At 35.1% G+C, this 27,456-nt stretch overlaps 1 protein-coding gene across 5 annotated transcripts in view; it reads right to left on the bottom strand.

Moving 5' to 3' along the window:
* LOC129902432 (uncharacterized) overlaps positions 1-16,395 on the bottom strand; it is a 64,612-nt gene extending 48,217 nt beyond the window's left edge. For 4 of the 5 annotated variants that reach the window (XR_008770099.1, XR_008770097.1, XR_008770098.1 and 1 more), the window contains exons 1-8: positions 16,117-16,395; positions 15,853-15,964; positions 7,638-7,828; positions 7,460-7,554; positions 6,741-7,163; positions 5,661-5,769; positions 4,103-4,748; positions 2,956-3,073 (exon numbers count right to left, since the gene is read on the bottom strand). Coding sequence is in view for 2 of the 5 variants with exons in the window: in XM_055977665.1 (XP_055833640.1) it covers positions 2,956-3,073; positions 4,103-4,748; positions 5,661-5,769; positions 6,741-7,163; positions 7,460-7,554; positions 7,638-7,828; positions 15,853-15,964; positions 16,117-16,251 (1,829 nt within the window). In the remaining 3 variants the exon portion in view is untranslated. Of the gene's footprint in view, positions 1-2,687; positions 3,074-4,102; positions 4,749-5,660; positions 5,770-6,740; positions 7,164-7,459; positions 7,555-7,637; positions 7,829-15,852; positions 15,965-16,116 lie in introns of those variants that run through there. The other variant, XM_055977666.1, reaches the window with a different exon arrangement.
* Between the last annotated feature and the right edge of the window lie 11,061 nt (positions 16,396-27,456).

Raw genomic sequence — 27,456 nt, 5'->3', positions numbered from 1 at the left:
TTTTCAAATAATAAAGTGAAAAAGTCTTGATATACCTCTCAAATTTGTCCATTAGAGCTTATATACCTCTGTTATGAAAGTAACTCATATATACCCTTATTATTACACAAATGGCTCACATACACCTATCATTACAAAAGTGGTTCATATATACCCACATCATTACAAAAATGGCTCATATACCCTTTTCCTCTAAAAAAAAGTTACTTTTTTTACTTTTAATTTTTAAAAAAATTGTCTTATATTTTTTTTTTGCAAAGTAAGAAAATAAAAATAAAATAATAATAATTTATTTGTCTTCTTATTATTTTTTAATCTGTTATATATTTAAAAATTACGTAAAAATAATACTACAAATCACATATTAGTAATTTAAAATATTTCAAAGACAAACAATTGATTTGACTTTTGAAATTCTATCGATGCCACGGTAATTGAAACAAAAAAAGTAATATATATCATTTGAAATGACTAAAACGTACTATAAAAATAATTAACAGCCTAAAAATTTTAAAAAACATATAAAAAATTTGATTGACTCTCAGAATTCTATCAGTATCACATAAATTGAGACAAAGAGAATAACATATATTATTTTAAAATGACATAAAAATATTATAAATCACAATTATTATACTATAGTAAGAATCTAGAGCACACATATCGACGACGAAATGTGTGTTTCTTGAAATTACATTTCCATTAAAGGATATTTTAGTCATTTAAATATTAAAAAAGAATCTTCAATAATTTCTATAATTAGAACTTACATAAAAAAAATATCATAAATTACAATAATTAACATTATAAAAAAAACATATAAATATTTACAGCCAAATAAAAATTAGATTGACTCTTCAAATTCTATTTGTGCCATTAAAATTGAGAGAAAAAAAGTAACATATAATTTTTGAAATGACTAAAAAGTATTATAAATCAAAATAATTAACAACTTGAAAATTTAATAGACATATAAATAAATTGAGTTGACTCTTGAAATTCTATCGGTGTCACATAAATAGAGATAGAGGAAGTAACATATCTTAGTTGAAAATAACGTAAAAGATATTATAAATCACAACAATTGACAACTTAAAATATTTAAAAGACATAAAAAATTGATTTGAAATTTTATTGGTGTCATATAAATTGGGACATAAGGAGTAACATATATTATCTGAAAATTATGTAAAAGGTATTATAAATCACAATAATTAATAACTTAAAATACTATCATTAAAAAAATTAATTGACTTTCGAAATTCCATTTGTATCATATAGGGTCTGCTTGAAAAGTCACTCGTAATTGAAATTGATGTAATTACTACGGTAGTAATTATCAACCTAGTAATTACACAATCTAATAATTACAATGACCTATTTGTTTGTCACAATGTAATTACAGTGTAATTACAATTGTAGTGTTTGGTTGCACAAGTGTAATTACAAAGTTATATTAAATTTTATAAATAAAAGTTAATTATCTAAACTTAAAATTTATATTAGACTAAGGGCCTTTATAAATGATATTAAACTAAATATTTAATATATATTATCTTTTAAGAATATATTAATTAATAAACATATGTTCATACTAATATTATAAAAAATAATTGATTTATATTTTTTAAAATTAGTATATTTTAATTAATTAATCATAGAAACTAAAAATAAAAGATTTCTTTCAACATCATGAAATGCATGTTTCATAAAAACATTAATATTATAAATATAATGTCACAAAATTATTAAAACATTTGATAAAAAGATGATCTATCAAGTCTAGTTAAAAAATAAATGGCTTGTAATGTGAAATATCAAGTCAATACTACTAAAATAAATGAAACTGGAAATATAACATAAGTTCTAAATTCAAAATAAAATTTTAAACATAATACTACTCTTATGTCAAATTTCAACATAACGTACATAAATATGATTTAAAAGAAAAGAAAAACGTAAATCTGAAACTTTATTCAACAATGATTTCTACTTTAATTTAAAAATTCGAATAATAGCAAAATTATTTTAATGAAATTAATAAACATAGAATAAAAAAAATAATACGAAAAATTGCATGGAATCACATGAAGTAAAGGTTGAGAATGAGAAGGAAATGAAATTTAAATAATAAAAAATATATTTTTAGAAAATATTAAAATGATAAAGATAATAAGAATTAAAAAATATTAATAAAAAATAAATTAAAACGAAAAAAATAAAAATAAAAATAAAATGAAGAAATTAAAAAGTAATCAGCTTGTAATTACACAACTACACCAATTCACAGCCTCCCTCTAGAAATTGTAGAGTATAATTACCCCCTGCCAATTATACCAAATTACTTGCTGACCAATTAATTACATGGTCAACCAAATATGTCAGATGGTGTAATTACATCCAATTATACCAAATCCTTTACCAGAGTGGCTTTCCAAACAAGCCCATAAAGTGTGACAAGTGAGTAACATATATTAGGCCAGTGTTGGCACGCGCTTCAATATCTAGTATATATACAAGTATAGAACAACATTTAGATTTTAAACAAACATGTTAAAAAAAGCAATGTCGTTTAATTTGTTTATGTGATTTTTTTAACACAGGCACATGCGCAAGGAGCGTCCCAATAAATTAGTACAAGAAATAAAACAATAGATGTTTCCATACCTACAGTTGTATCTGAAAGCTCGATAAAACAAAAACTTTATTTTCGATTCAGCCTCTCATTTGTATGGTTTACATCAAGCAGCGGTAACAGAAATATATCGATTTTCTTACCTAAAGATAACAATAAAACAAGTTTATCTATTTTCTTATCGGGACCAATAAAACAAGTTTATGTTATGGATCTAGATGTCTTTGTAAAAACAACTCAATCAATCTTGGTTTCCTCTCTAGTACAAATAAAAGATAAACAGAGGTCACATTGAATAGGAATGTAAACTTGACACTCACCTCTTTGTTTTATCAAGCACTTCGATATATCTTTTTGGGACACCATACTGTTCAACAAGATATCTTGCAAGATCATCAATAACACCTCCTTGAACCAAAACTTCTTCACCTTTCTTACCTAAAATTAACAAGTGACATACCGATGATATATTTCCCCTTAAAACTGAACGTACCAACAGCCAAGTTCATATGCAAATATTTGTATCACAAATCAGAAAAACATACAGATACCAAAAGCATACAAATTATTCGCATCAGTAAATGAACGAATTATTATGCCTCCACTCACAAATCAGTTTGAATCAACTATTATCTCACACGTATTTCTAGCAATACCCAGTGGAAAATTTCAACGGATGACAGAAATTGCTTCGGCATGTCTTTCACTTTTCCCGTGCATAGTATTAAACTCCACATCAGAAAAAATACATAAATTATTGAATTATCAAGCCCTATTTTTTAACGAATTGATACTCAAGTGCCAAACTCCTTCAGAACAACCTATTCACATGAGTTCAGCATAGAAATAGTCCTGGTAATTAAGCAAAGACTTCAACGCTTGGTTTATACACACATATTGTAACAACACTTGAAACAAAAAACCAAGTGTTACCCTTTTTTACAAAAATGGCATCTCTAGTGTTGAGGCTGCCTGTGCCCTGCAAATAACTATGACAATCCTCAACTACCAAATTGATTCTTATCCCTGCTAAAGAATATCCTCCTCCTATGTTCTTAAATGAGACAGTACCATCTCCTTTCACTTTGACAACATATATGTAAGCGAGAAATTGAAAGACAGCACTTGAGGGAATATCTAAGCATAGAATGTTGTAATGGCTCATCGTCAGAAATCAAAAGAGTGACACGATGCAGCTTTTAATAGTTTTCAAAAAGCCTCTAAGCAAGTGCAGATTCCCGTAGGTTAAAGGCTAAATCTGAACAGCTGAGCAGAAAATAAGCAATGCAAGCCACACCATGAGATTATTAGAAGACTAATGAAGATAGATTGTCACCGGCGCTATAAAGTATAAACCAACGGAAGTCAAAGAAGACATCATAAAACACATTAGAGAGCCACCATGCAATAACTACTAAATAATCTAAAAAGAGGATCCTACACAACAGTTAAAGCATCAAAACACACCTGGAAGTTCTGCCACAGTAGTGCTACAGGCACACTTCTTCTGCAACTCTGAAGCCAAAGCCTCTGCATCCAACAGAAATGACTCCATTCCAGAAAGTTTAGTCACTTTCTTGTTTCCTTGCCTCCGTTCTGTCATTATCTGGATTGGCTTCAAGGCTCCTTTGCGAATAACTGTATCGTTTCCTCTAGTCACACAATGATGTGCTTGCATCCTACCAATAAAAGTTTGCCCCACATCCTTCTTATGAATTTCAGATGGATAAGTTGATCCTTTTTTTATGGCTCCCTTAAATAAAGCATCACATAGAGTTGCATCTAACGTCACAGTGGACTTATTTGATGGCTTCACAAGATTTTCTTTCTCAACGTACTGGAACACTATTTCAGAGGCCTCAGATGCAGTGTAAAGTCTACTAGTTTCAGCACCAACAGAAGCAAAAATAGGATTTACATGCACACTTGGTTTATAAATTTCAGAAACTTCCAGTGTCTTCTGTATCCGTTCTTCATAAGAAACATTATTTGTTGAAGGCCCGGTCTTGTCCACTTTTTTCTTTTCTGGCTTGTAGGACAAATAGTATGGATGATTTCGATTAACAGAGAACAGAATCACCTCTTTCTTATGTTTATCTTCTTTCACTGAGATCTGTACATGCCAATGGTAAGTTTGGAAAAACAATTAGATAATACGAAACACCATGCGATGGTAAAATCAGAAAACAAATGGATGCAAGAAGCATCAAAGCAAGAAATGGGGACACATTTTTCCATCAAGTCATGGAACAAATTTCTCTCACTCTTATCGACTCGGAGAACTTCAGCCTGAGAACTAGCTTTTGGGCTGAAAATAATGAAGATACAAGACCCTGACATGTGGCTTACATGCAAGCAAACCTTCAAGACAGATGTCATATCAAAAGCAAAATGCAGAAATAGCATCAACAAGAAAGGTATAAAGGCAAATGCAAAATACAGTACTAGGATAGAACACTATTCCATATTCTGGTAACGGTGGTGACATTTTTTGGCATAGAAAATTTTCAACAATCTCTTGCCTACTCGCTGTTGCTGCAGGGCTATCTTCAATATGTAGCAAATGCCACCATCAAAGAGAAGCTGAAAGTTCTGACTAACATCTTTCTTCACACTCTCCCAACTTCAGTGGGAAAAGAAGAGAATGGAAGTTTCTACAGATACTTGTCTGTTTCAGCAAAAGAACAGTCTCTACCTACTAATAAGTCTGCTTTTGACAAGAAGTTAAGCAGAAGTGCAGCTAACCATGAATAGTGCTACTACACCAGTCATCAATGTCATGGAAAGTGGCAATATCAGTGTCATCCTTAACTAAACATGAAGAGTACAATATATACAACTATGTGCACCCAAATATATGGCTACACGGCAAAAAGAACTTGCGGCATCTCTTATGATGTGTAGATGTAACTGTCTAAATGAATTCAACCAAATCATCCATGTAATGCAATAGCAACTTTTCAACTGTATGCAACAATTTTGAAAAAACAAAATTCTTTCTTTCATATTAACTGTAGAAAGCTACCAATCCACAAGAGGCTTTAGCCTGTAGCCACTTGGACAATTTCTTGTGAGATGACTTCTTTATGTCGAGTGTTATGCCTGGAGGCCTGCAAGGTAGCACATGACTTGACCTACACCAGAAAAATGAAGCCATTGGTAAGTGTTTAAGTAAGGAATAGAACAAGTCACAGATAGTTGCACGGAAGATGAAGAGAACCGCAAGAATGAAACTCAAGAAGAGGAGGTATTAATTTATTAGGCAACCTTCTGGCTTCTTCACGACAACAGCCATGAAGAGTGAACATTGCCTAGTGGATGTACTGGTAGCTTTTCTCTGACTTGTGTTCTCTCAAGATCAAGATCTTTATACAGAGATATGTCTAGAGTTTTATTACGCAGCTGCCTCACAAATTCTAGTGGTGTTCTCTATGTTTTTTCGGCATTAGTACTTCCTTCGCTTCATTTTATCTGGCACTGTTTAACTGGGCATGGAGTTAAAGAAAGAAAGGAGACTTTTGAAACTTGTGGGCTTAAACATGCTATGACATTTTGAGGCTATAAAAACATGTCATTAAGGCTAAAATTGTAAGTTTAAAGTTATTGTTTCCAAGTATAGAAAAGTGCAATTTTTTTGGAACATACTAAAAAGAAAAAAGTGCCGCATAAAATGGAACTAAGGAAGTACTCAATGGAAGCCTTATTTAAAATACCATTCTCAAATTCTAATAGTATTATCTCTGTTTTTTCTGCACAAGCTCAATTCAATATAACATCTAGAATACTGTCCAATGGTTTAGTTTAATAGGCCTAAGAAATAATCATTTATTGTATTGATAGAATAAAAGAATCTGCATCAAACATGAAACTGTAAGCTTTTCCATTGACAAAAATACTGGAAATATTAGACTCTCTGAAATTTAGCATGCTCAAAAATCTGCCAAGTAAATACATTTAGTACCAACTGTGAAAAATGAAGTGCGTCACTCTTAGTTCACTGCCTGAAAAAATGAATTCTCTTTTTTCTTTTATTTTTATTACATGACACCAAATTATTTTAGTATCAGATAAGTAGATTTTAATAAAAGTTTGGTAGCTATCATACCAAAATGTACTTCCAGGGATTGGCAGGTCTTTCTCCTTAATTGTCGTATGTAATGCTTGTAGAAGACACTTGTCCAAGAGTGCATCTACCTCTTCAACACACAAGGAATGTTGTCCCTCGGTATTTGATTCATCTACGAATGTTTCTGCAACCTTCAACTCGCTTAGATCATTAGTAAGCTGCACAGAAATTTCATCAGCTCCATCACTCTGTGTAGTAGAAGGCTGACCACCACCTAATGAAGCTGCATTAGAGTCAATCACTTCTCCCATGTCCTCATTGCTAGTCACATTTCCTGGGTCAACTGAAGGATCAACTTCACTTGAATCAGATGCCCTACTACTAAACAAAAGAGCAGGATCTTCAAACACGACGTCTTCTAGAAAACCAGCATTTGGTACATGACAATTTTCTGCAGATTCCCTGACCAAAAATCCAGAAAAAGATGACATCTAGAAGTTGTATAGATTAAAACTAACAACGTTAACTTTTTTAGTAGGCATTTGGACATGGAATTAGTTGAAATTTAAAAATAAAAATAGTTTATGAAGTTGAAGTTGAAAAATGGTATAAGTTGATGTTGTATTTGGACACACATTTTACTTGAAAAAAAGTTGCACAAGTTTTGAAAAGCTCATTTTCAAAAACTCATTACATTCCACAACCAAACAATGTTCTGAAATAAAAAATTTATGTCCAAACAGCTCCTTAGTTCCTACCAAAGGGTGTCTCGATAGTAATGCAATATTTTTAAGGCCTTTCCACGTAGACCAGCTTTTAAAGCTTCTGAACTACTCATGGTAGTTGTCCCCACCTGAGGAAAAAAAATCAGCATAGTTTCAAATTGATTAGTCATCTAAATTAAGAGATAAAACTCTTGAGGTCCCATAAGCTTACAGCTATTGCAGCAGGATTTCCAGGAACCTTCACTGCCCATGGCTCCCCAGAAGAAAATGAGGGAAACCCTTCAGAAGGTATACTGATACCAGGGAACATTAAATCTGCCCCTCCAAGCATAAAACGAGAAACTTCACCCCCTTTCAGCACAAAAGCAGGCAAAAGTTCTGGGACTCTCCACAGAGCATAAACTGTATTCACCACACAGAAGGGAGAAACACAAAAATGAAAAGCACATCTAATTAAGGAGGATGGTAATTTACAAAATTCTGTCTTGTCAAAGAAGCAATCAATCACATAGTTACTGCACAGAAAACATGCCTAACAGGCCCTTCCTACTTAAAATTTTTGAAAATGTCAAATCACCAGCAACTTATAAGCAGCCAATCTATACTATATATTTATTTATTTTTGAAAACATGAAAGTCCTTAGAAACGTTGATTGAACTGTTTGCCCTTCATTAAAAGACTCTACAATAGACAAAACTGTCATTTATTATTTTTCTCAAATTCTTATTTAATTATCTTTATAATATTGACTAGATTCCAAAAATATATGGGAAGAAGAATTAGTTTAGTATTATTTTTCCTTGTGTACGTGAAATAGATAGGAGAATTAATGTAAACTCCTAAATATATGGGAAGGAGAATTAACAAAGAACTCCTAAATCAAAATATATATAGGAATTGGAGAATTTATGTATGTGAAGGAAAATTAATTTGATTTTCTTTCTTTACAGTGAAAATATGGTTTACGTGATATTAGAAATCATTAGCATGCATATTAATTTTCTTTCATCACATGAATGGTCTATCTCAATCAAGAATTGAACTATTGGTGGTTGATATTCCCAACCTTTGTTATTTTTGTTTGTTGCTATTTGTGTAATGGTCAATGGTGGATGTGTTTTTAGGGTAACGAGGGCTAGATTTTTGCTGGGGTTCTGGGAACATCTTTCGTGTTAGTCATGTAGTGTTTCGGGGTAATAAGCTAAGGGCTAATTTATTGAGGTTTTGGCTAAATATTTCTCATATGCCGCAAATCAAGTGCAATCAAACATGACAAGTCGATAGATTCACAATGAAAGCACCTATAGATAGAAGTTGTTTGTCGACATTGAACTTATCCTCAATGTCGTTGAGGTTCTCCAGTTAAGTCAATAGTCCACTAGTCCACTGCTTTTCTTTCTCATACCTGAGATGGCCTTATGGGTAGAGAAGCCTCCCATAGAGATGACCTTGTGGTCGGTCAACTTCTATTCTAATTTTAGAAAGGTTTGTTCATATCTCTTTCTCGAGTCTACACAAGCAAAATATCCAAAAGAGGATATTGCATTTAATTGTATTTTCCTCAATTGTTCTAGCACACATGGGATATTGTAAAATTAAAATATAATTATTTATTTTCTACAAAAAAATAACTGAGAATAATAGAACAATAGTAATGGTCAAATTTGTGTTATTCTTCTTTTTCATTCATAATTTAAATTTCACTACACTCACCGTCAAACTTAGTAAACAAAGATGTTAAAAAAAAAAAAGGGCAGCCCGGTGCACTTAAGCTCCCGCTATGCGCAGGGTCCGGGGAAGGGCCCGACCACAAAGATGTTAAGTGAAATAAAAATAAATATGAGAGAGGAAGAGAGTTTAACACTCACTTTATTTTCACCCTATTTTTAAAGGGAAGAACATGTATACCTGAAACAAAGGCTATTTATTTGCCATATCTTATTCTTCCCACAATTGATAAAGATCAATTGTTGGTGGTAAAAGAAAAGGCAAAAATTGTTGTTGGAAGATCTATTGGTGCTAAACGTTAGACCACTTTAATTACATCCCTGCTCTTATGGACTATAGGTTTAGGACTTTCTTCAATTCTTAACGCTTAAACATGAGACATGTAATTAAAGGTTTGAGAGATTCCTTTTATTTTTTAAAATTAAGGTTGAGAAATTCCATTCATCTTATTACTTGATAATGTTATAAGATTTAGAGACTTTTCTTTTGGCATTTAATTGAAATTCTTAATAATTTCATTATTTTAGTAAACCAAAAAAAGAAAAAGACAATTAGAAGGAAACGGATCCCGATTGAATGTGATTAGCAGTGTCTTTTAGTGAAGGGCAAAAAAGTTCAATTAAACATTTCTAAGGACCTTTATGCTTTTAATATAGTATAGATTAAAGAAATAATAGGAGGTCGAAGAGAATACGCAAGTGAACTTGATAGAGGAAGTCCACTGTTTGGAGGAGGTTGAACTTCTATATATGAAACCTAACTTTTGAGAAGATGCAAATAGATTTGGATTAGAGCTAAATTTGGTTGATTTATGAAATAAGCTTAAAATTTGAATAGCTTCTCAAATTTATTGCATACTAATTACATCAATTTTCTACATGATCCTCCACCTTAAGATAGCTTTGATTGAAAAAAGTTTTCTCGCCACTTCATTCACAAGTAACTAAAAAATAATAGCGATAATAACACACAAATGGTACATATTAACTAGCTAAAAGAGTGATGTATTTAATATTTTGTGTAGGTTGCGGGGAATCACCACTATTTGAGTTACAAAATACATATAAATATGTAAAATATTAATCGTGTCCATCGTTTTACACTTCTAATATACATTGTTACGTTACATCTATTATTAATTAAAGTGATATATACGTGCAAAGTACGCACTTAACTAGTATACTGCAAAAGGGAGAGTACCAAATCAGTGCTTTATAAAAATAAAACCCAACAACAATAACAACAACATACCCACTAAAGTCCCACAAGGGAGGTCTGGGGAGGGTAGTGTGCGCAGAACTTACCACTACCTCATTAGGGTTTGCTATACTGTTAGTCCACTATATTCCAGCTAATTTGATTCCAACAATAAAATAAAGTGTTTTTTAAGAAATAATAGGGTTTTTATAAGTAAAGGCTCTCTAAATCTAACACTTACCCATAGACTAACATACAAATGTTTCAAATCACAAAAAAATGACTCTCCGAACACACCAAAATGAGTAAGTGTAGAAAAAATTGATCACAACTAGCCCGGCAAATCACTTATATGAATTGTTTGCATTCATTATATTGTGTTACTCCATCAGGCACGGAGTTTACGTAAGAAATACTTTTGAAACTAGTGGTCTAAAACCAACATCAGATTTTGCGTGATCATAAATCATCCCATTAAGGGTCATTTGGTAGAGTGTATAAGAATAGTACTGAATAGAATGTATTAGTAATGTTGGAATTAGTATTACTATAATAATTTCTTATCCACTGTTTGATTTGGTGTATTAAGGACAATTTTGCCTTTAACCATGCTTATCCATGTAATGATAGCCTTTGGATTGTTGTATTGTTAATACCATGATTTTCTATGTATTAGTTATACGCCATATAATACTACGTAGATGTATAACTATAAATAATACACATAGGCTGAAATTCCTACCAAACAAAAGATTAAACAACACCATAAATACTATATGTACTAGATTCTCTAATATATCCTACCAAACGACCCTTAAGGTAAAATAAAAATTTAAAGTTAAATTGTTTCTAAATAAAAAAGGTAACATTTTTGTACAACCTAAAAAGAAGTGTGTAACATAAATTGGGACATATGGAGTAATAGATGACAATATAATTAGTGTAGTTGCACAAAGTCGAACTTGGGGAGGATAGAGTGTACGCAGACCTTAAAACTTCTCTCGGATAAGCTTCACGACCGAGCGATCTTCATAATATAAGAGACATTTGGCGATAAACTTGCCCTTGTTTGGAGAGATCATCATAAATGATAAAAGTGTGTCGTTCATGATACATATATTCCACCAGAGTTGCTCCTATATAAGGAGCAAGGTATTGTGATGTAGCAGGGGAATCCGTCGTTTCGGCTACAACAATAGTGTATCCATCACTCCCCTTTCCTGTAAAGTAGTTACTACCTGGGCCCCATACCCAATAGCTACATGAACATATATTACATTTTGACCTTGTTGATTGAGAATTATATCTGTAGCTACTGCTGTTTTACCGATTTCGAACCTATTCTTCCTAAATTTTCTATTCCAATCAATAGGTGATATTAAGGAGGGCCTGACCCTTTTTATTTGTCTCTCTTTACTGTTCAAGGAATAAGTAATTTTGTTAAGGGTATACACACATTATGAGAAAGAAAGGATATGAATCGGCCTGAATCTATCTCTTCATTCCATTTGAAGAAAAGAAGTATCTCAAAGAATCGATCTTTAAAAAATAGAATCATACGTCGCCAACAGTTATTCGATTGATGATGAAGACATAGAATTCTTGATTCAGTTCTCCACCTTAACGACAAAAAATAAGATTGATCAAATTCTATCGAGTCTAACTCATATTGATCATTTACCAAAGAATGACTCGCTCCAAAATATTCTAATTTAGTTCAGTCCAAGAAGGCCCAGCAAAAGACTTCAGTTCTGCAGAAGAATAACTCTTACGGACACCATCTACGGCCCATAGAAGCATCCATAGACCATAGATGAGCTCGTGGAGTCAAACTTCAAAAATCAGTAAAAGAGATTTGAGTTTAAAGGACCAAGTGTATGGGTCGTAGAGCATTGTACGAGTCGTAGACCTGATCCGTAGATCAAGTTATGAAACTTGAATTTTCTAAGTGTACAGGACAGGTCAGTCTACGAATCGTAGACCAATCTACAGACCGTAGATCAACGTGCTGAAATCCCATTCCCTTAGTATATTTTCTGCGACCCTCGATAAGATCCAAAAAGAGTTTACGAACTGTAAAAGGTTCCGTAAACCCAAAGTCCAGAAACCCCAACCTCAGTACTTTTCCATGAGTATAGTCTACAACCCATAGAAGGGTTTACGGACTGTAAAAGGTTCCGTAAACCCAAACTTTAGAGGACCCCAGATTTCCAGTCAATTTCTATGACCGAGTTCCACGACCCATAACAAACTGTAAATGAGCCCGTAGACAGCCTTTGTCAGATTTTAATGAGGGTTAAATCCGTCTTTCCCCAACATTTCCAAGTCCAAGCATCAACGTTTTAAGATACAATTAGAGTCTTTATTAGTTTAGTTTGACCCTAATACTCCTATAACCATTTCTAAGACTTGAAGCAAGGATTCAAGAGGAGAAAAGCTAGGATTTCAAGCGCATTCTTCAAGTTCTTCAAGAATCTAGTTCTCCATAGATGTAAGGTTACTCATAGTATTGGACTAAGTCCGTCCTCACGCCCTACATCGAAATTCAGTCAGTAAGATTTGAACCCAGGGTTTTAACCCAAGTTGTTCTTGAATTTCGAGATTTTCTATTATTCTTCTTTATTGGATTTGAATCCCTATCATTGAGATTATGATCGCATTCTTCAAGTTCTTCAAGAATCTAGTTCTCCATAGATGTAAGGTTACTCATAGTATTGGACTAAGTCCGTCCTCACGCCCTAAATCGAAATTCAATCAGTAAGATTTGAACCCAGGGTTTTAACCCCAGTTGTTCTTGAATTTCGAGATTTTCTATTATTCTTCTTTATTGGATTTGAATCCCTATCATTGAGATTATGATTCTTTATGTAATATTCATTCTTGATTGTTGTTCATGCTTATTTATTCCATGAACCCTACTTAGTTAAGGTTTGTTTGAAGGCTTTATATTGCTACATATTATGCATTGTTTTTTGTTAAAGTAAAGTTCAAGTATCTCTAAATTATTAGTTGAAGAAGAGTTTTAAGGGAATTTGAAGGGTTCAAAGGCATTACTCTATTTTGAAAAGAACATGTCTATTTCTAAAGAAAACAACAACAACAACATACCCAGTGAAATTCCACAAGTAGGATTTGGGGAGGGTAGGATGTACACAGATCTTACCACTACCTCATGGAGATAGAGATGCTATTTCCGAAATACCCTCAGCTCAAAAGTCACAGTCCCAAGTAAGATAGAAAAACAATATATATAGTATAATGGCAAAAAACGAAAAGCGATGCAAATTTTACAACACAAGAATAATAACGATAACAAAGTAATGTGATAATCAAAGGCAATAACAACACAACTATAAAGACACGCCTAGACCTACGACTATCCTAAACTGACACAGCAAGACATCATTCTATCCCTACTAGGCTTCTACCTTAATCCGCGACCTCCACTCCTTTCTATCCAAAGTCATGTCCTCGGTGATATGGAGTAGCGCGATATCTTGTCTAATCACCTCTCTCCAATACTTTTTCGGTCTACCTCTACCCCTTCGCATAACCTTCAAATCCAACCGCTCGCACCTCCTAACTTGGGCATCGACACTCTTCCGTTGTACATGCTCAAACCACCTCAGTCTCGCTTCTCTCATCTTGTTTGCCACACTATTTCTAAAGGAAGCATATCAATTTTAGAAGATCAGATTCAGTCAGTTAAAGTAAAGTACGGTATAACTTCGAGAAGTATTTTGAGCATTGACTCAACATAGACAGTATTACTATTATGAGCATTATTGCATCGTTTTGAGAGAAGTAATAAGCATCAATTTTGATACGAGTTAAGCTAACTCAAACCCCATAACATGTGCCACCAGCGTAGATAGAATCGTACCGTTGGTTCAGATGACTCCTCACCTCAGTCTTTGATAAGGACTTTTTAAATGGATCCATACGTTCAATTTTGTTGTCTTATACTCTAGCAAGGTATAAGATAGCTCTAACAATGTGGGCTAGAAGTTGTATCATCACGAGGCTCATAATAATGCTTGTCGGTTAAAGAAACTCCCAAAGAAGTAAAGTTATTATTTTCAAAATATATACTACATCGTCTCAAGTTGTGAAGCTTTACATGATTTATTTTACATTCCAGTCATATTATTTTCAGTGTTCCCTTTCACTTAAGTTATTGTTTCATTCAGCTTTATTTCATATCGTACATTTCATTTACTGACATCTTTCGATGCTGCATCATTTTATGATGTACATACAAGTATTCAGGATCAACAACAGACACTCCGTTGAGATTACACTTCATCAGCTTTTTGGTGAGACCTCCTTGCTTTCAAAGGACTCTTCATTTATGCTCAGTTTTAGTAGTTCCTTTTAGGTAGCCGTGGGTCCTGTCCCAGCACCTATCTTTAGTTATTAGAGGCTTCATGGACAAAGTTAGAGAGTCAGTTCAGTTATTTTAGTTTGATGTTTAAAATATTATTTCATATTATATTCAGTTCATTTCAAACAGATGGATGAGTTTTACTTAAAGTATTTTAAATGCTTATCTTTTAGAACTTTCGCATTCATGTTTAGTCTTCTGTTCAATAGCCAGTCAGGCCAAGGATTTGCTTGGGAACAACAATGATTTTCGAGTGCCGGTCGCGCCTAAGGTGTAGACTCGAAGCATGACAAATACCTAACGACAAACTCCTATGTTCCTTTCATTATGATATTTCTGAACAAGTTCCTGGATAACAAGCCTAAAGATTTTCTTCTTGATGAGATCAATATTGATGATAGTGACGATATTGATGATAGTGACAATCTTTATGCTATTGACAATATTGATCGTGACCTTGATATGGCGTTGGAACTGCTAACTAGGATGAATGGGCTAAGTGTGAATATGATACTGAAAATAACCAATTTTATATCACCTTTCAATTTGAATTAGCAAAAGCAATGTCTCCTTGCATAATATGGATTCCAACCATTCATGATCCGAATGTGAACGAGTCGAATGACTAATCCCTCGATCTATTAGTGAACCAGATCATGATTTTCCTACCCCTAGAGGGAAAGGTACTTCCTTTTGTGCTAGTTATGGGCGAGGAAGGATTCGAACCCCTGACATCGTGGTTCATAGCCATGTTCTCTAATCTCTGAGTTACATGTCCCACCCCGTCTCCACTAAAACTGTTCTCGAGAGTACCCTAAAAACAAGGAGCCTTTCCTCTCCCCAACCATTTTGGGTTAAGAAGATGTGAAAGCATGTTACGTTATTTTTGATAGATCCTTGGCACAAGATAAAAACAGTAGAGAAAAGAAATAAAAATCCAAGAAACAACATCCAGTAATAAAAACAACACAACAGGTAGTAGCTCTTAAGTTTTACTCTCATGCCTCAACAAGTAGGCCATCGCATAGGGACTAAAGGTTGAGAATTGGTAGTAACCGAATGATAAGGTTATCGAACAGATCAAAAATAGTTGGGAATGAGTAAGATATATGGTACCTGTAGGGAAAATATCACGACCTCGCCCATCTACGTCAAAGAACATGGGACAATCGCCCTCCAAGCCATAAACGAGTACCCGATTTGGATATTTTGAAACAGCTAACTCCGCCTGTATGGTCCCATCAATACACAAGGATAAAGTTAAGTAACTCCAGAGAGTACGATAAGTGATACTTCGTTCAGTGTAATTCAATCAAAAGAAAAGAAAAAAGTTTAAATTGAGGAATAATGTAGCAAAACAATTGATGAAAAAATGGGTACTTTGGGAGGAAGTAAAAGGTCGAGAAGGGCATCAGAGGCATTCGAGAAACGGTCTCTGATAGTGCGACGGAGCTTCTTCCGGTCGGCGCCAGAAAGTCGCTGGTGAGACTTGGCGTCCACTGCCTTCTTGAACATTATTCTTCTGCTAATACTAACACTATTATGGCGGCGGAAGAGAGAAGGGAAGGTTGTAGCGTGGCGTAAGGCGGTGAGGTATGGACTATGGAGCCTGGAGGAGTCGTTTCGTTTTTTTCTCGGCACCTGCTTAGTCGACACTTTTTTTTTTTTTTTTTTTTTTTTTTTTAAAATGGGAACAGACCTTACACGAGGCTCCCACCTCTCGTGCGCGGCCAGGGGTTGAGCCGCTCACCCCCAAGCTGTATTATACATAAAAAAACAGAAAAATACACGGAGGGGGACATAGACCTAACCTCCAATCCTATGGTGGTTCATAAGCCGACCATCCTACTAAGGGCAGCCAACTCATCCCCGATACAAGCACATGAAAAGAAAACCTAGAAACTATGCACCTAAAGAAAATGACTCCTCTCGATACAAAGAAACTAGGAAAGCATAAATAAGGGAGACTCTCCCTTTACATAAAATAAAGGAAAAATCTAAATAAAAATGGGGATGAATCCTCATAAATGCTATATATACAACAAAATTAGCATAGACGATGGACATCAAATAACATGGCTAAGATATAACATGGAAAATCACAAACACTGCAATTGGGTGCTCAATCCAAGGATGCAACACTAAATAGTAGATCATGGAGGCTTTTTAATCCGTTTGGTCTTTCTCCGTCTGAAGCTGGGCAGACCGACTCTATCTAGCATGTAGTAACCTCGAGTACCACGAGGTAGCTGCTGAAGGGTGGTGTAGTGGCCTGGAGTGGTAAGAGTGTGACTGTGCTTGGAGAGAGCATCCGCAGTGTAGTTTGCCTCCCTGTATACATGCCTGCAAGAAAAGCGAACAAATAATTTGGAAATACCAACAAGGTCCTGAGTTACCTGGTGAAGGCTCCACGGAGGTTTAGTCTGATGATTGATCCATTTAGTGAGCAACTCCGAGTCAACTTCTAAGATAACGTGCTGAAAACCCTGTTGAATGCACCATTTAAGCCCATAAACTGCCGCCTCTAGTTCAGCTTGATTGTTGGTTCCCTCCCCTAATGGTATGGCGTAGGCGAAGATGAATTTACCCATGTGATCTCTTACAATGCCACCCCCCCCCAATTGCCCCCGGATTACCCAACGCGCTGCCGTCAGTGTTCAGCTTGACGAAATCGAGTTGTGGCTTAATCCACGAGACTTGGGTGATCTTCATCTCATGAGTACACTTATCTATGTAGGAGATGGTGTCGCTCCAGTTCGAGGGCCAATGGATATAGGGATACGCGACTCTAAGAAGATTTGAGATGTCCTTGAAAACTGCAAATTTCACTCTCGCCAAGCTAGAACTCTTCCCCCCGTATTTGCTCGCGCACCTATTCTTCCACAAATTCCAACATATAAATATTGGGGTGGAATGGAGGATAAGTTTGTGAGCTTCTGTGCGGTACTTGCGAAGCCACCAGCTCATAACAAGAGGTTTGAGGGGTGTGGCTTCATGCCTTATGCCTAGGGAATTTGAGAAGTAGTGCCAAATATTCCTAGCGAAATGGCCAGTGCTGAAAATGTGCTCTATGGTGTCCGGACCTGGACTGTGGCAGCAATAGCATGGTGTGGAACCATAGCCAAATGCAGTGATCTTTTCCTCTGTTGGCAGCTTGCCTCTAAAAGCCCTCCACAACAAAAAAGAGCATTTAAAGGGGATGTTTTTGTGCCAAGTGTAATGGTCGGAAAGTGTCTTGGTCCGATGTTCCCTCACAAGCTGCCATGCCGAGGAACATGTGAAGTTCCCATTGGTATTCAGCTTCCAAATGGCCTGATCCGGTGTGTTTCCTTGCAGCTGAAGTGTGGAAGAAGTAATGAGAGGAACGAGCTGCGCTGGTGCCAACTGATTTAGCATATCGATGTTCCATTGGCCATCTATACGAAAATCAGCCACCCTTGCATTGTTTGCTCTTCCCAACTCCTGCCTATAGTTGGCTAAGGGTCCGATACCTAGCCAATCGTCCCACCAAAAACAGCACGAACCCGAGTGAAGCCTCCATTGAATGTGAGGTTCGGCAATGTGTTTGTTGTGCATCATGTGTTTCCACACAAGCGACTGGCCAGTATGGAATTTTTTGATGATGGGATTCGCTCTTTGACAGTATTTGGCTCTAAGGAAATCACCCCACAATGTTGGTTTAGCTCTAAAGATCCACCATTGCTTTAACTGGAGAGATTTGCACACATCTGTAGTTCTCCTCAACCCAATACCTCCTTCGTCATAAGGGTAACAAAGTTTCTTCCATGAAGCCCAATGGTATTTTTTCTTGTTATCCTTCCACCCCCAGAAAAAATCAGCGGTGACTCTCTCAATCTGTTTGAGAGTAGTACGGGGGGGAGTAATGGCCGAAAGAAGGTGAATTGGGAGCGACTGAAGTACGTATTTCACGAGTGTAGCTCTACCGCCGTAGCTGAGGATTTTGGAGTGCCACCCTCTAATTCTGTTGACAACCTTAGAGACCATGTCCGTGTAGTACATGACTCTCTGCCTGCCAATGTACAAAGGGCATCCTAAGTAGGTGATGGGACTATGCTTCTGAGTGAAACCCGTAACCTGTTTCACCGTTTCCACATTGTCTTGGAGTGCATTGGGATGCATCATGAAGTGGCTCTTATTCTTGTTTATAAGCTGCCCTGATGTCTTTTCATACAGAGTCAAGGTCTTCATAATAATCTGGAGAATTTCCTTCCTTCCGGAGGAAAAGATGATAACATCATCCGCAAAACTCAAATGATTAATCTGTGGGCCTCTTTTCTCCATATGAAAACCATGGTAGAAGTGGTAATTATGAAGACTATTCAACATTCTGGACAGCACCTCCGCTCCCAAAATGAATAAGGCGGGAGAAAGAGGATCACCTTGTTTGAGCCCTCTGGTGGAGTGGAAAAAACCATGTCTAGCCCCATTAACGATAACGGAGTACCAATTGTTAGACATGATTCGCCAAATCATATCAATAAAGGTCTCACCGAAGCCCATCCTTCTCAGTACTAGACAAGTATAGGACCAGGAGACTCTATCATATGCTTTGGCCATGTCTAACTTGATAACCACGTTTTCGCCAATAACAGGCTTTCGGATATCGTGGATAATCTCCTGTGCTAGCATGATATTTTCGGAGATGCTTCTTCCTTTTACAAACCCGGACTGATTGAGAGAAATAAGACCGAGGAGAATTGGAGCAAGCCTGAGGCAAATGAGTTTTGATATGATCTTATTGGTGAAGTTACTGAGACTAATGGGTCTATAGTCAGAGAGTGAAGATGTTTCCATGGAATATAATTTTGAAAAATGTTTTCAGTGGTGTTTTACTTATTTTCTTGTATTTGATATAAAAATAAAATATATTTTTCTAGAAATAGTAAAGGATCAAAAATATCTTTAAAATTATTTGAAATGAACAAAAAGATTTTTAATTGATAGTTTGGATCAAAAATGTCTTTATTGTTATTTAATGAGTCAAAAATATCATTTTCAAAATAAATATATTATGTTTTTATTTTGAAACACATTCTTTTCCTAATGATGATTTTTTTAATTAGAAAATAAATATCTACATCAATTTGTAAAAAATATTAAGAAATAAAAATATTTTCTATTTTATTAGAAATTTTTTATCGTTATCTAAATGAAAATTATTGGAAAGAAAATCTAAATGAAAATTAATGACAGGGCTACTATGAGGGCATATAATAATTACTATGAGGATATTTCGATAATAATATTATTTCTAAAGAACCCTATTCTTGTTCTTTTCTTTTAAAATCACTTAACTAATAAATAAGTAGAAAATAATCTTTTTCTTTTTAATCTCATTTTAAAATAGAATAACTCCATGTACCCTTTTAACTGATAATATAGGTCATATATATGAGATCAGAGTTGTCATTAATTTTCATTTAGATAATAAAAAAATTAATAAAATAGAAAATATTTTTACTTCTTAATATTTTTTTTATGAATTGAAGTAGGATAAACATTTTCTAAATAAAAAAAATCAACTTTAGAAAAAAAAGTGTTTAAAAAACATATATTTATTTATTTGAAAAAAAGGGTATGTTTGACTCATTAAGTAACAATAAGGACATTTTTGGACCAAACTATCAACTGATGGCATTTTTATTCATTTCACATAGTTTAAGGGTATTTTGACCATTCTCCATTCAAAAAATATTATATGAGATATGGGGTTGTGGAGATGGGGCTGAGGTAGGGGTGTGAAGATGAGGTATGGCGGAGGTTAGGAGGACATAATCAATCTGGAATGTTATTTGTCAAGCGTATTTTCTCCATTTTTCTATTATGGAAGTCTTATTCCTTCAAAATTTTATTTTACTAAACAAAATACTTTTTTCAAAATTTTGACCAACTGAATATATGTAAATTACAAAATATTTTCCTCCATACCGAACAAATCCATAATCATTTAAGCACAATATTAGAGAAAATAATATATGTATTAGTCTTGACTAGGTTATTTAATGTCATCTTTAAAACGGCAACGATGCCCGAAGAATGGAGGTCGAGCATAATGATCCCTCTATACAAAAACAAAGGGAATATCCAGAGTTGCAACAACTATAGAGGTATTAAGCTACTAAGTCATACTATGAAACTGTGGGAAAGAGTGGTAGAGATGAGGGTGAGGAGAGACGTGTCTATTTCAGAGAACCAGTTTGGATTTATGCCGGGACGCTCAACTACAGAAGCCATCCATCTTATGAGGAGACTAGTGGAGCAGCATAGGGAGAGGAAGAGGGACTTGCATATGGTATTCATCGACCTAGAAAAGGCTTATGATAAAGTCCCAAGAGAAATACTATGGACATGTTTGGAGGCTAAAGGTGTACCTATGGCATACATTAGGGTGATCAAGGACATGTACGAGGGAGCCAAAACCAGGGTAAGGACAGTAGGAGGGGACTCAGAGCACTTTCCAGTGGTGATGGGGTTGCATCAAGGATCAGCTTTTAGTCCTTTTTTATTTACCTTGGTGATAGATGGATTGACGCGACAAATTCAAGGTGCGGTGCCATGGTGTATGCTTTTCGCGGATGACATAGTCCTGATCGATGAGACTCGCCGCGGAGTTAACGCTAAGCTGGAGGATTGGAGACATACCTTGGAGTCTAAAGGGTTTAAGTTGAGTAGGACAAAGACAGAGTACTTAGAGTGCAAGTTCAGTGAGACACCTCAGGAGGTTGGCGTTGAAGTTAGGCTTGGTGCTCAGGCCATCCAAAAGAGAAGTAGTTGCAAGTATCTTGGGTCTATCATGCAAGGCAGCGGGGAGATTGACGATGATGTCACATATCGTATTGGGGTAGGGTGGATGAAATGGAGGCTCACTTCCGGAGTGCTATGTGACAAGAATGTGCCACCAAAACTTAAGGGCAAGTTCTACAAAGTGGTGGTTAGACCGGCTATGCTGTATGGGGCGGAGTGTTGGCCAGTTAAGACTTCTCACATTCAAAAGATGAAAGTTGCTGAGATGAGAATGCTGAGATGGATGTGTGGGCACACCAGGAGCGATAGGATTAGAAATGAGGCTATTCGGGACAAGGTAGGAGTGACCTCGGTGGAAGACAAGATGCGGGAAATGCGACTGAGATGGTATGGACATGTGAAGAGGAGAGACACAGATGCCCCAGTGCGGAGGTGTGAGAGGCTGGCCATGGATGATTACAGAAGAGGTAGGGGTAGGCCGAAGAAGTATTGGGGAGAGGTGATTAGACAGGACATGGCGCAGTTACAGCTTACGGAGGACATGACCTTAGATAGAAGGGTGTGGAGGACCCACATTAGGGTAGAAGGCTAGTTCATAGTCTCGTTATTCTTCTCTATTCATAGGTGTAGTAGTGTATTACGATCTCTTGCGCTTTGACTTCTGATTTCTGTTATTTCTGTTATTATTTATTACTTTCTATGCTTTGATTACTCAATTTTACCTGTGACGCTTTCATTATTTATTTAATCGTTATTTGTTATTAGTATTTAGTTATTTGTATTTATTTGTTACCTATTCGTTATTTGTTTGTTGTTTTTCTCATAAAGCTTTTAATTTTCTATTCTTATCTAACATTTTTTTATGCATTTATGCTTTTACTGAGCCGAGGGTCTCTAGGAAACAGCCGTCCTACCTTGGTAGGAGTAAGGTCTGCGTACATTCTACCCTCCCCAGACCCCATGTTGTGGGATTTCACTGGGTTGTTGTTGTTGTTGTTGTTGTTGTTGTTGTATTAGTCTTGATATTATTTAATGTGTTGTTTGATAATATTTTCAATGCATGTATAACTATTACATGTATCACTTATATGTTTTATTAAGTATTATTGGATATATAACTAATGTAGCAACTCATGTATTGACAATACCAAGGTTATCGTAATGCGTGGATATGAATTGTTACAGACTCCTTGAATACACCAAATCAAATAATGGATAAGAAATTATCTCATCATAACTAATTTCAATTACTAATACACTTTATCCATTACTATCTTTGTAGGTAAAATTATACGAGATGACAAACATTACTAGTTTATTATTTCATATGATGTAGTTTCATTTTATTACCACTCATTGGTATACTTTGCTGAGATTTGCTATAATTCATTTGTATATTTTGCTATACAATAGCATTTGTATAATTCGCTATATAATTCGTTATAGCGTTTGTATAATTCGCTATACAATTCGCAATTTTTGGATAGCGTTTGTATATTTCGCTATACAATTCTTGTACAGTATTTGTATAATTTGCAATACAATTTACAATATTTGTATATTTCGATATATAAATAATTCGTGGGTATAATATTTGTATAATGACAAATTATTTATATTTGTCATTGTAAGTAACTAGGGAAACTATACTCATATGGAGTAATTATACTTAAAAGGTTTGACATATATGAAATTTTCCCATCTTTATATGCCTCTAGCAAATCACCCCAATCAAATTTGTTCATTTATTTATATTTTAATTATTTTGACAATCATTTTATTATGATGAAAATAATCTTTTCTTGTAGAATATATTTTTTTAATTCAAATAAGTAATCACTTAAAATTGTCGAGACAAAGCCCCAACATGACATGGAAAAAGCTTTATATGTGAAACCCTACTACTTTAAACCCTAACTTGTCATCAACTTAAATGGCCTATATAACCATTGGACAATCTGTCACGTTCCGAGTGTACATCCTAGGCATGGCCGGTATTCAGAAACTATTGTTGGTTCCCAAGCGAACCCTTGGTCTCGCTAACTACTAAGTGGGAGACTTAATTCACAGTAAGCTATAACTCAGATGGGCATACAAAACGAATGTAAATGTTATGTCTCAAAATAAGTCTCAAATACTCAATATAAAGATAAAAGATTGTTTAAACATAACTCTGAAAGATAAAACTGAATGAACTCTAAACTCTGTCTGCATCTAGTCTATGAAGCCTCTAAACTAACTCTAATTAGGTACTAGAATAGGCCCACGGCTACCTCAAAACATTAATAAATAAAGACTGAAATAAGTTAAAAGAGTCCCTATGAATGCAAATAGGTCTCACCAAAGTTGGGAGGAAACTGATCTTCAATGATGCCCCTGTTGAGGATTTCGATCACCTGTATATGCATCATAAAATGATGCAGTACCCAATGACATCAGTAAATGGAATGTACAGTATGTAAAATAGCTTAAAGGAAACAAGCTCGAAAAGTACGCAAATAACTCAATGGGATGAATACTCAAATAAATCAAATCAATAAAGCATGCAATATATGAATAAGATAATGCTTTACAAAATATAGATAAGTAAATGCAACTCAGAATAAAAATAATATTTACTCTTTGGGGAGTTTCTCCAACCGACAATCATCTCTATGAGTATTGCGATGATACAATAAATTATTGTCGTTGCCACAACTGTCCACTACTTTGCCAGGGTAAGGAACGAAAACTCATCTCATGGATCTAATAAAGTTCGTATCAGGGACTGAAGTGAGAAGTCGTCCGAACCAACGGTGCAATCCTATCCTACATTGACTACGTAATTTATGGGGTTTGAGTTATTTAAACTCTTGTCCAAATCAGTTCTTAATACTACTCCCAAAGTACATTATTATGCTCATGAACTCAAGTTAGTGAAAATGCTCAAAATAATATCTCATTAGTCTCATTGGACTTTACTCAGTTTTTCTCAACTCTTTTCAACTCATTACCTTCTCTTTGAAATAGCTATATTCTCAACCCAATAAATGTATTTAAAATATAGCTTCGGGTTCTCAACTTAGTCTCAAAATAATTGCATAAACTCTAACTCATTAGACTTGATCATGCTCAAAATCAGTGAATGAAATACTTCAACTCATATGATATATTATTCTCAAAACTCTTTTCTCAATAAAAATATTATATTTAATCATTCTTTAAATTCAAAACCATGCATAGAATTAAGCAATGTAAATACTCAACTAGGGTTCATGTGAATGTAAACATAAACAACAATTCATGTATTTAAAACATAGCTTCGGGTTCTCAACTTAGTCTCAAAATAATTGCATAAACTCTAACTCATTAGACTTGATCATGCTCAAAATCAGTGAATGAAATACTTCAACTCATATGATATATTATTCTCAAAACTCTTTTCTCAATAAAAATATTATATTTAATCATTCTTTAAATTCAAAACCATGCATAGAATTAAGCAATGTAAATACTCAACTAGGGTTCATGTGAATGTAAACATGAACAACAATTCAAGAACTCAAATCATGAGAATCATCATAGTAGAATTAAATATACAGAGAATTTGAAAAAATATTACATAATTAACTCAAAACTCAATTTAATGGGATTGAAACTCAAAGCTCAAACTTATACTAACTGAACGAAGATTTATAGCATGAGGAAGAACAAAGTCCAACATTGTGATTAGCCTTACATACCTGAAAGATCGATGATCTAGTGAGACTCGAAGAACTTGGTTGAAATGCTCGAACCCTACCTTTTCTCCTCTCCAATCCTTTCTCACAAAATATTCTAAGTGTTAATGAGAGAAAAGCATCATGAGATATTGATATAGGGATTATTTTAGTCCCAAAATATTAGGGTTTTAGTTTGGGAAAGGTGGAAAAAGATAATTTTACCCCTCACTTAAAACTGTCACTTGGCCGCTATAGGTTGTTTAACGGTCCGTAGAACTTTCTATGGGTCGTAGAAGATCCCTCGTAGAACTGATATACCAAAATTATGACTTACTGGATTTTGACTTGATGAGTTTACGACCACTTTTCTATGGGTCATAAACCCTAAGATGGATCTTGGGACTGCTCGTAGAACCTCACTTGGGAAATTGGGGTTTAGGGTCTATGGACCCTTCTACGGGTCATAGATCCTCATACGAGTCATAGAACCCTATCGTAGGGTCTGGGTGACAGTTCCAGTCGCTACTAGAATTGTGTCATTGAGTCTATGAGTCCCTTCTGCGGGTTGTAGACGCTTTGACATGTCATAACTCAGGCTCGTGAAATGGGAGTGACTTGGGCCTTAGGGCCACTTCTACGGGCACTCCAGTCGATAGAAACTTCTACGGGTCGTAGAAGCCACTTGTATGAGAGTCTGAGTGACTCAATTTTTCACTAAGTGTGTAGAGCTCCACCTACGACTCATAGAACCTTCTACGGGTCATAGTCCCCACTCGACACTCACTGGTCATTCCACTTTTCTCACTTTCTCATAGCTATTCGGGAGTGGCTTAAGTTAAAATAGTATGTGGTGTTACAATATCTCACCTTTGGGATCATTGGCCCTCGAATGATGACTAAGATATGAATTTACTCAAGGCACGAATGCAATGCAAGAACTCAAGGACTCAAACTCAAGAATAACTACTCAAACACTCGAGAAGGCACTAAACTCTGAGATAGGAATTGGAACATTACCTTCATCATCAACATTAGGAGTAACGAATAAATGCGGGTTCTTGGCTTTCATATCCTCTTTGGTTTTCCATGTAGTCAGTAAACTGATTTTTCCATAAAACTTTGACTGAAACAACCTCTTTGGTCCTCCTCATAGGACAAGCTATCTTTTATACCGCTGTTTTCTATAGGAACAATGAGTGAAGGATCCCTCAAATACTTCATGAGCATGAAAATCTGAAACATGGGATGAACGGCCTCTAACTCTAATGGTAGCTCTAACTCATAAGCGATATTACCAACTCTATTAATAATTTGGCGGGGACCAATGTAACGGAGACTAAGCTTCCCTTTCTTCCCAAATCTCATAACACCCTTCATGGGTGAAACTTTCAAATATACTCAATCATTGACCTCAAACTCTTAGTCTCTTTTCCCAATATTAGTGTAGGACTTTTGACGACTTTGTGCAATTTTTAACCTCTCTTGAATAATCTTTACCTTCTCTATTTCTTGATGAACCAAGTCTGGCCCTATCAACTCAGCTTCACCAACTTTGAACCAATCAATTGGAGATCTACATCTCCTCCCATAAAAAATCTCATAAGGAGCCATTTGAATACTGGAGTGAAAATTGTTATTATATGTAAACTCTATAAGAGGCAAGTGACCATCCCAACTATCTTTAAAATTAGTGATGCAAGCTCTCAATACGTCCTCAAGAGTCAAAATTGTACGCTCTGCCTGACCATTTGTCTGAGGACGAAAAGCGGTACTAAGATTTACCTTTGAACCCAAACCTTTCTGCAACGACTTTCAAAACTGAGTAGTGAATTGAGCACCTCTATATGAAATAATAGACAGAGAAACTCCATGAAGTCAGACTATCTCAGAAATATACAATCTAGCATAATCCTCTACTAAATCTATAGTTTTAATGGACAAAAAGTGGGATGATTTGGTCATTCTATCCACAGTCACCCAAATTGAATCATGATGTCAGCGAGATCGCGGTAAACTCGTAATGAAGTCTATATTGATAATCTCTATTTCCACTCTAGAAACTCTATATTCTATGCTACATCACAAGGCCTTTGATGCTCTATCTTGACTTGTTGGCAGTCCGAGCACTTAGAAACAAAGTTCGCAATATCTCTCTTGACACCATTCCACCAATAAACTTTTCTCAAGTTATGGTACATTTTGGTAGAACCTGGATGAATTGAATATTTAGACCTATGTCCCTCTACTATGTTTA

Source organism: Solanum dulcamara, chromosome 9 (genome assembly GCF_947179165.1).
Source record: "Solanum dulcamara chromosome 9, daSolDulc1.2, whole genome shotgun sequence".
NCBI lineage: Eukaryota > Viridiplantae > Streptophyta > Magnoliopsida > Solanales > Solanaceae > Solanum > Solanum dulcamara.
Note: the sequence above shows the minus strand (reverse complement) of the source record. Positions and strands in the feature narration are given on the sequence as shown.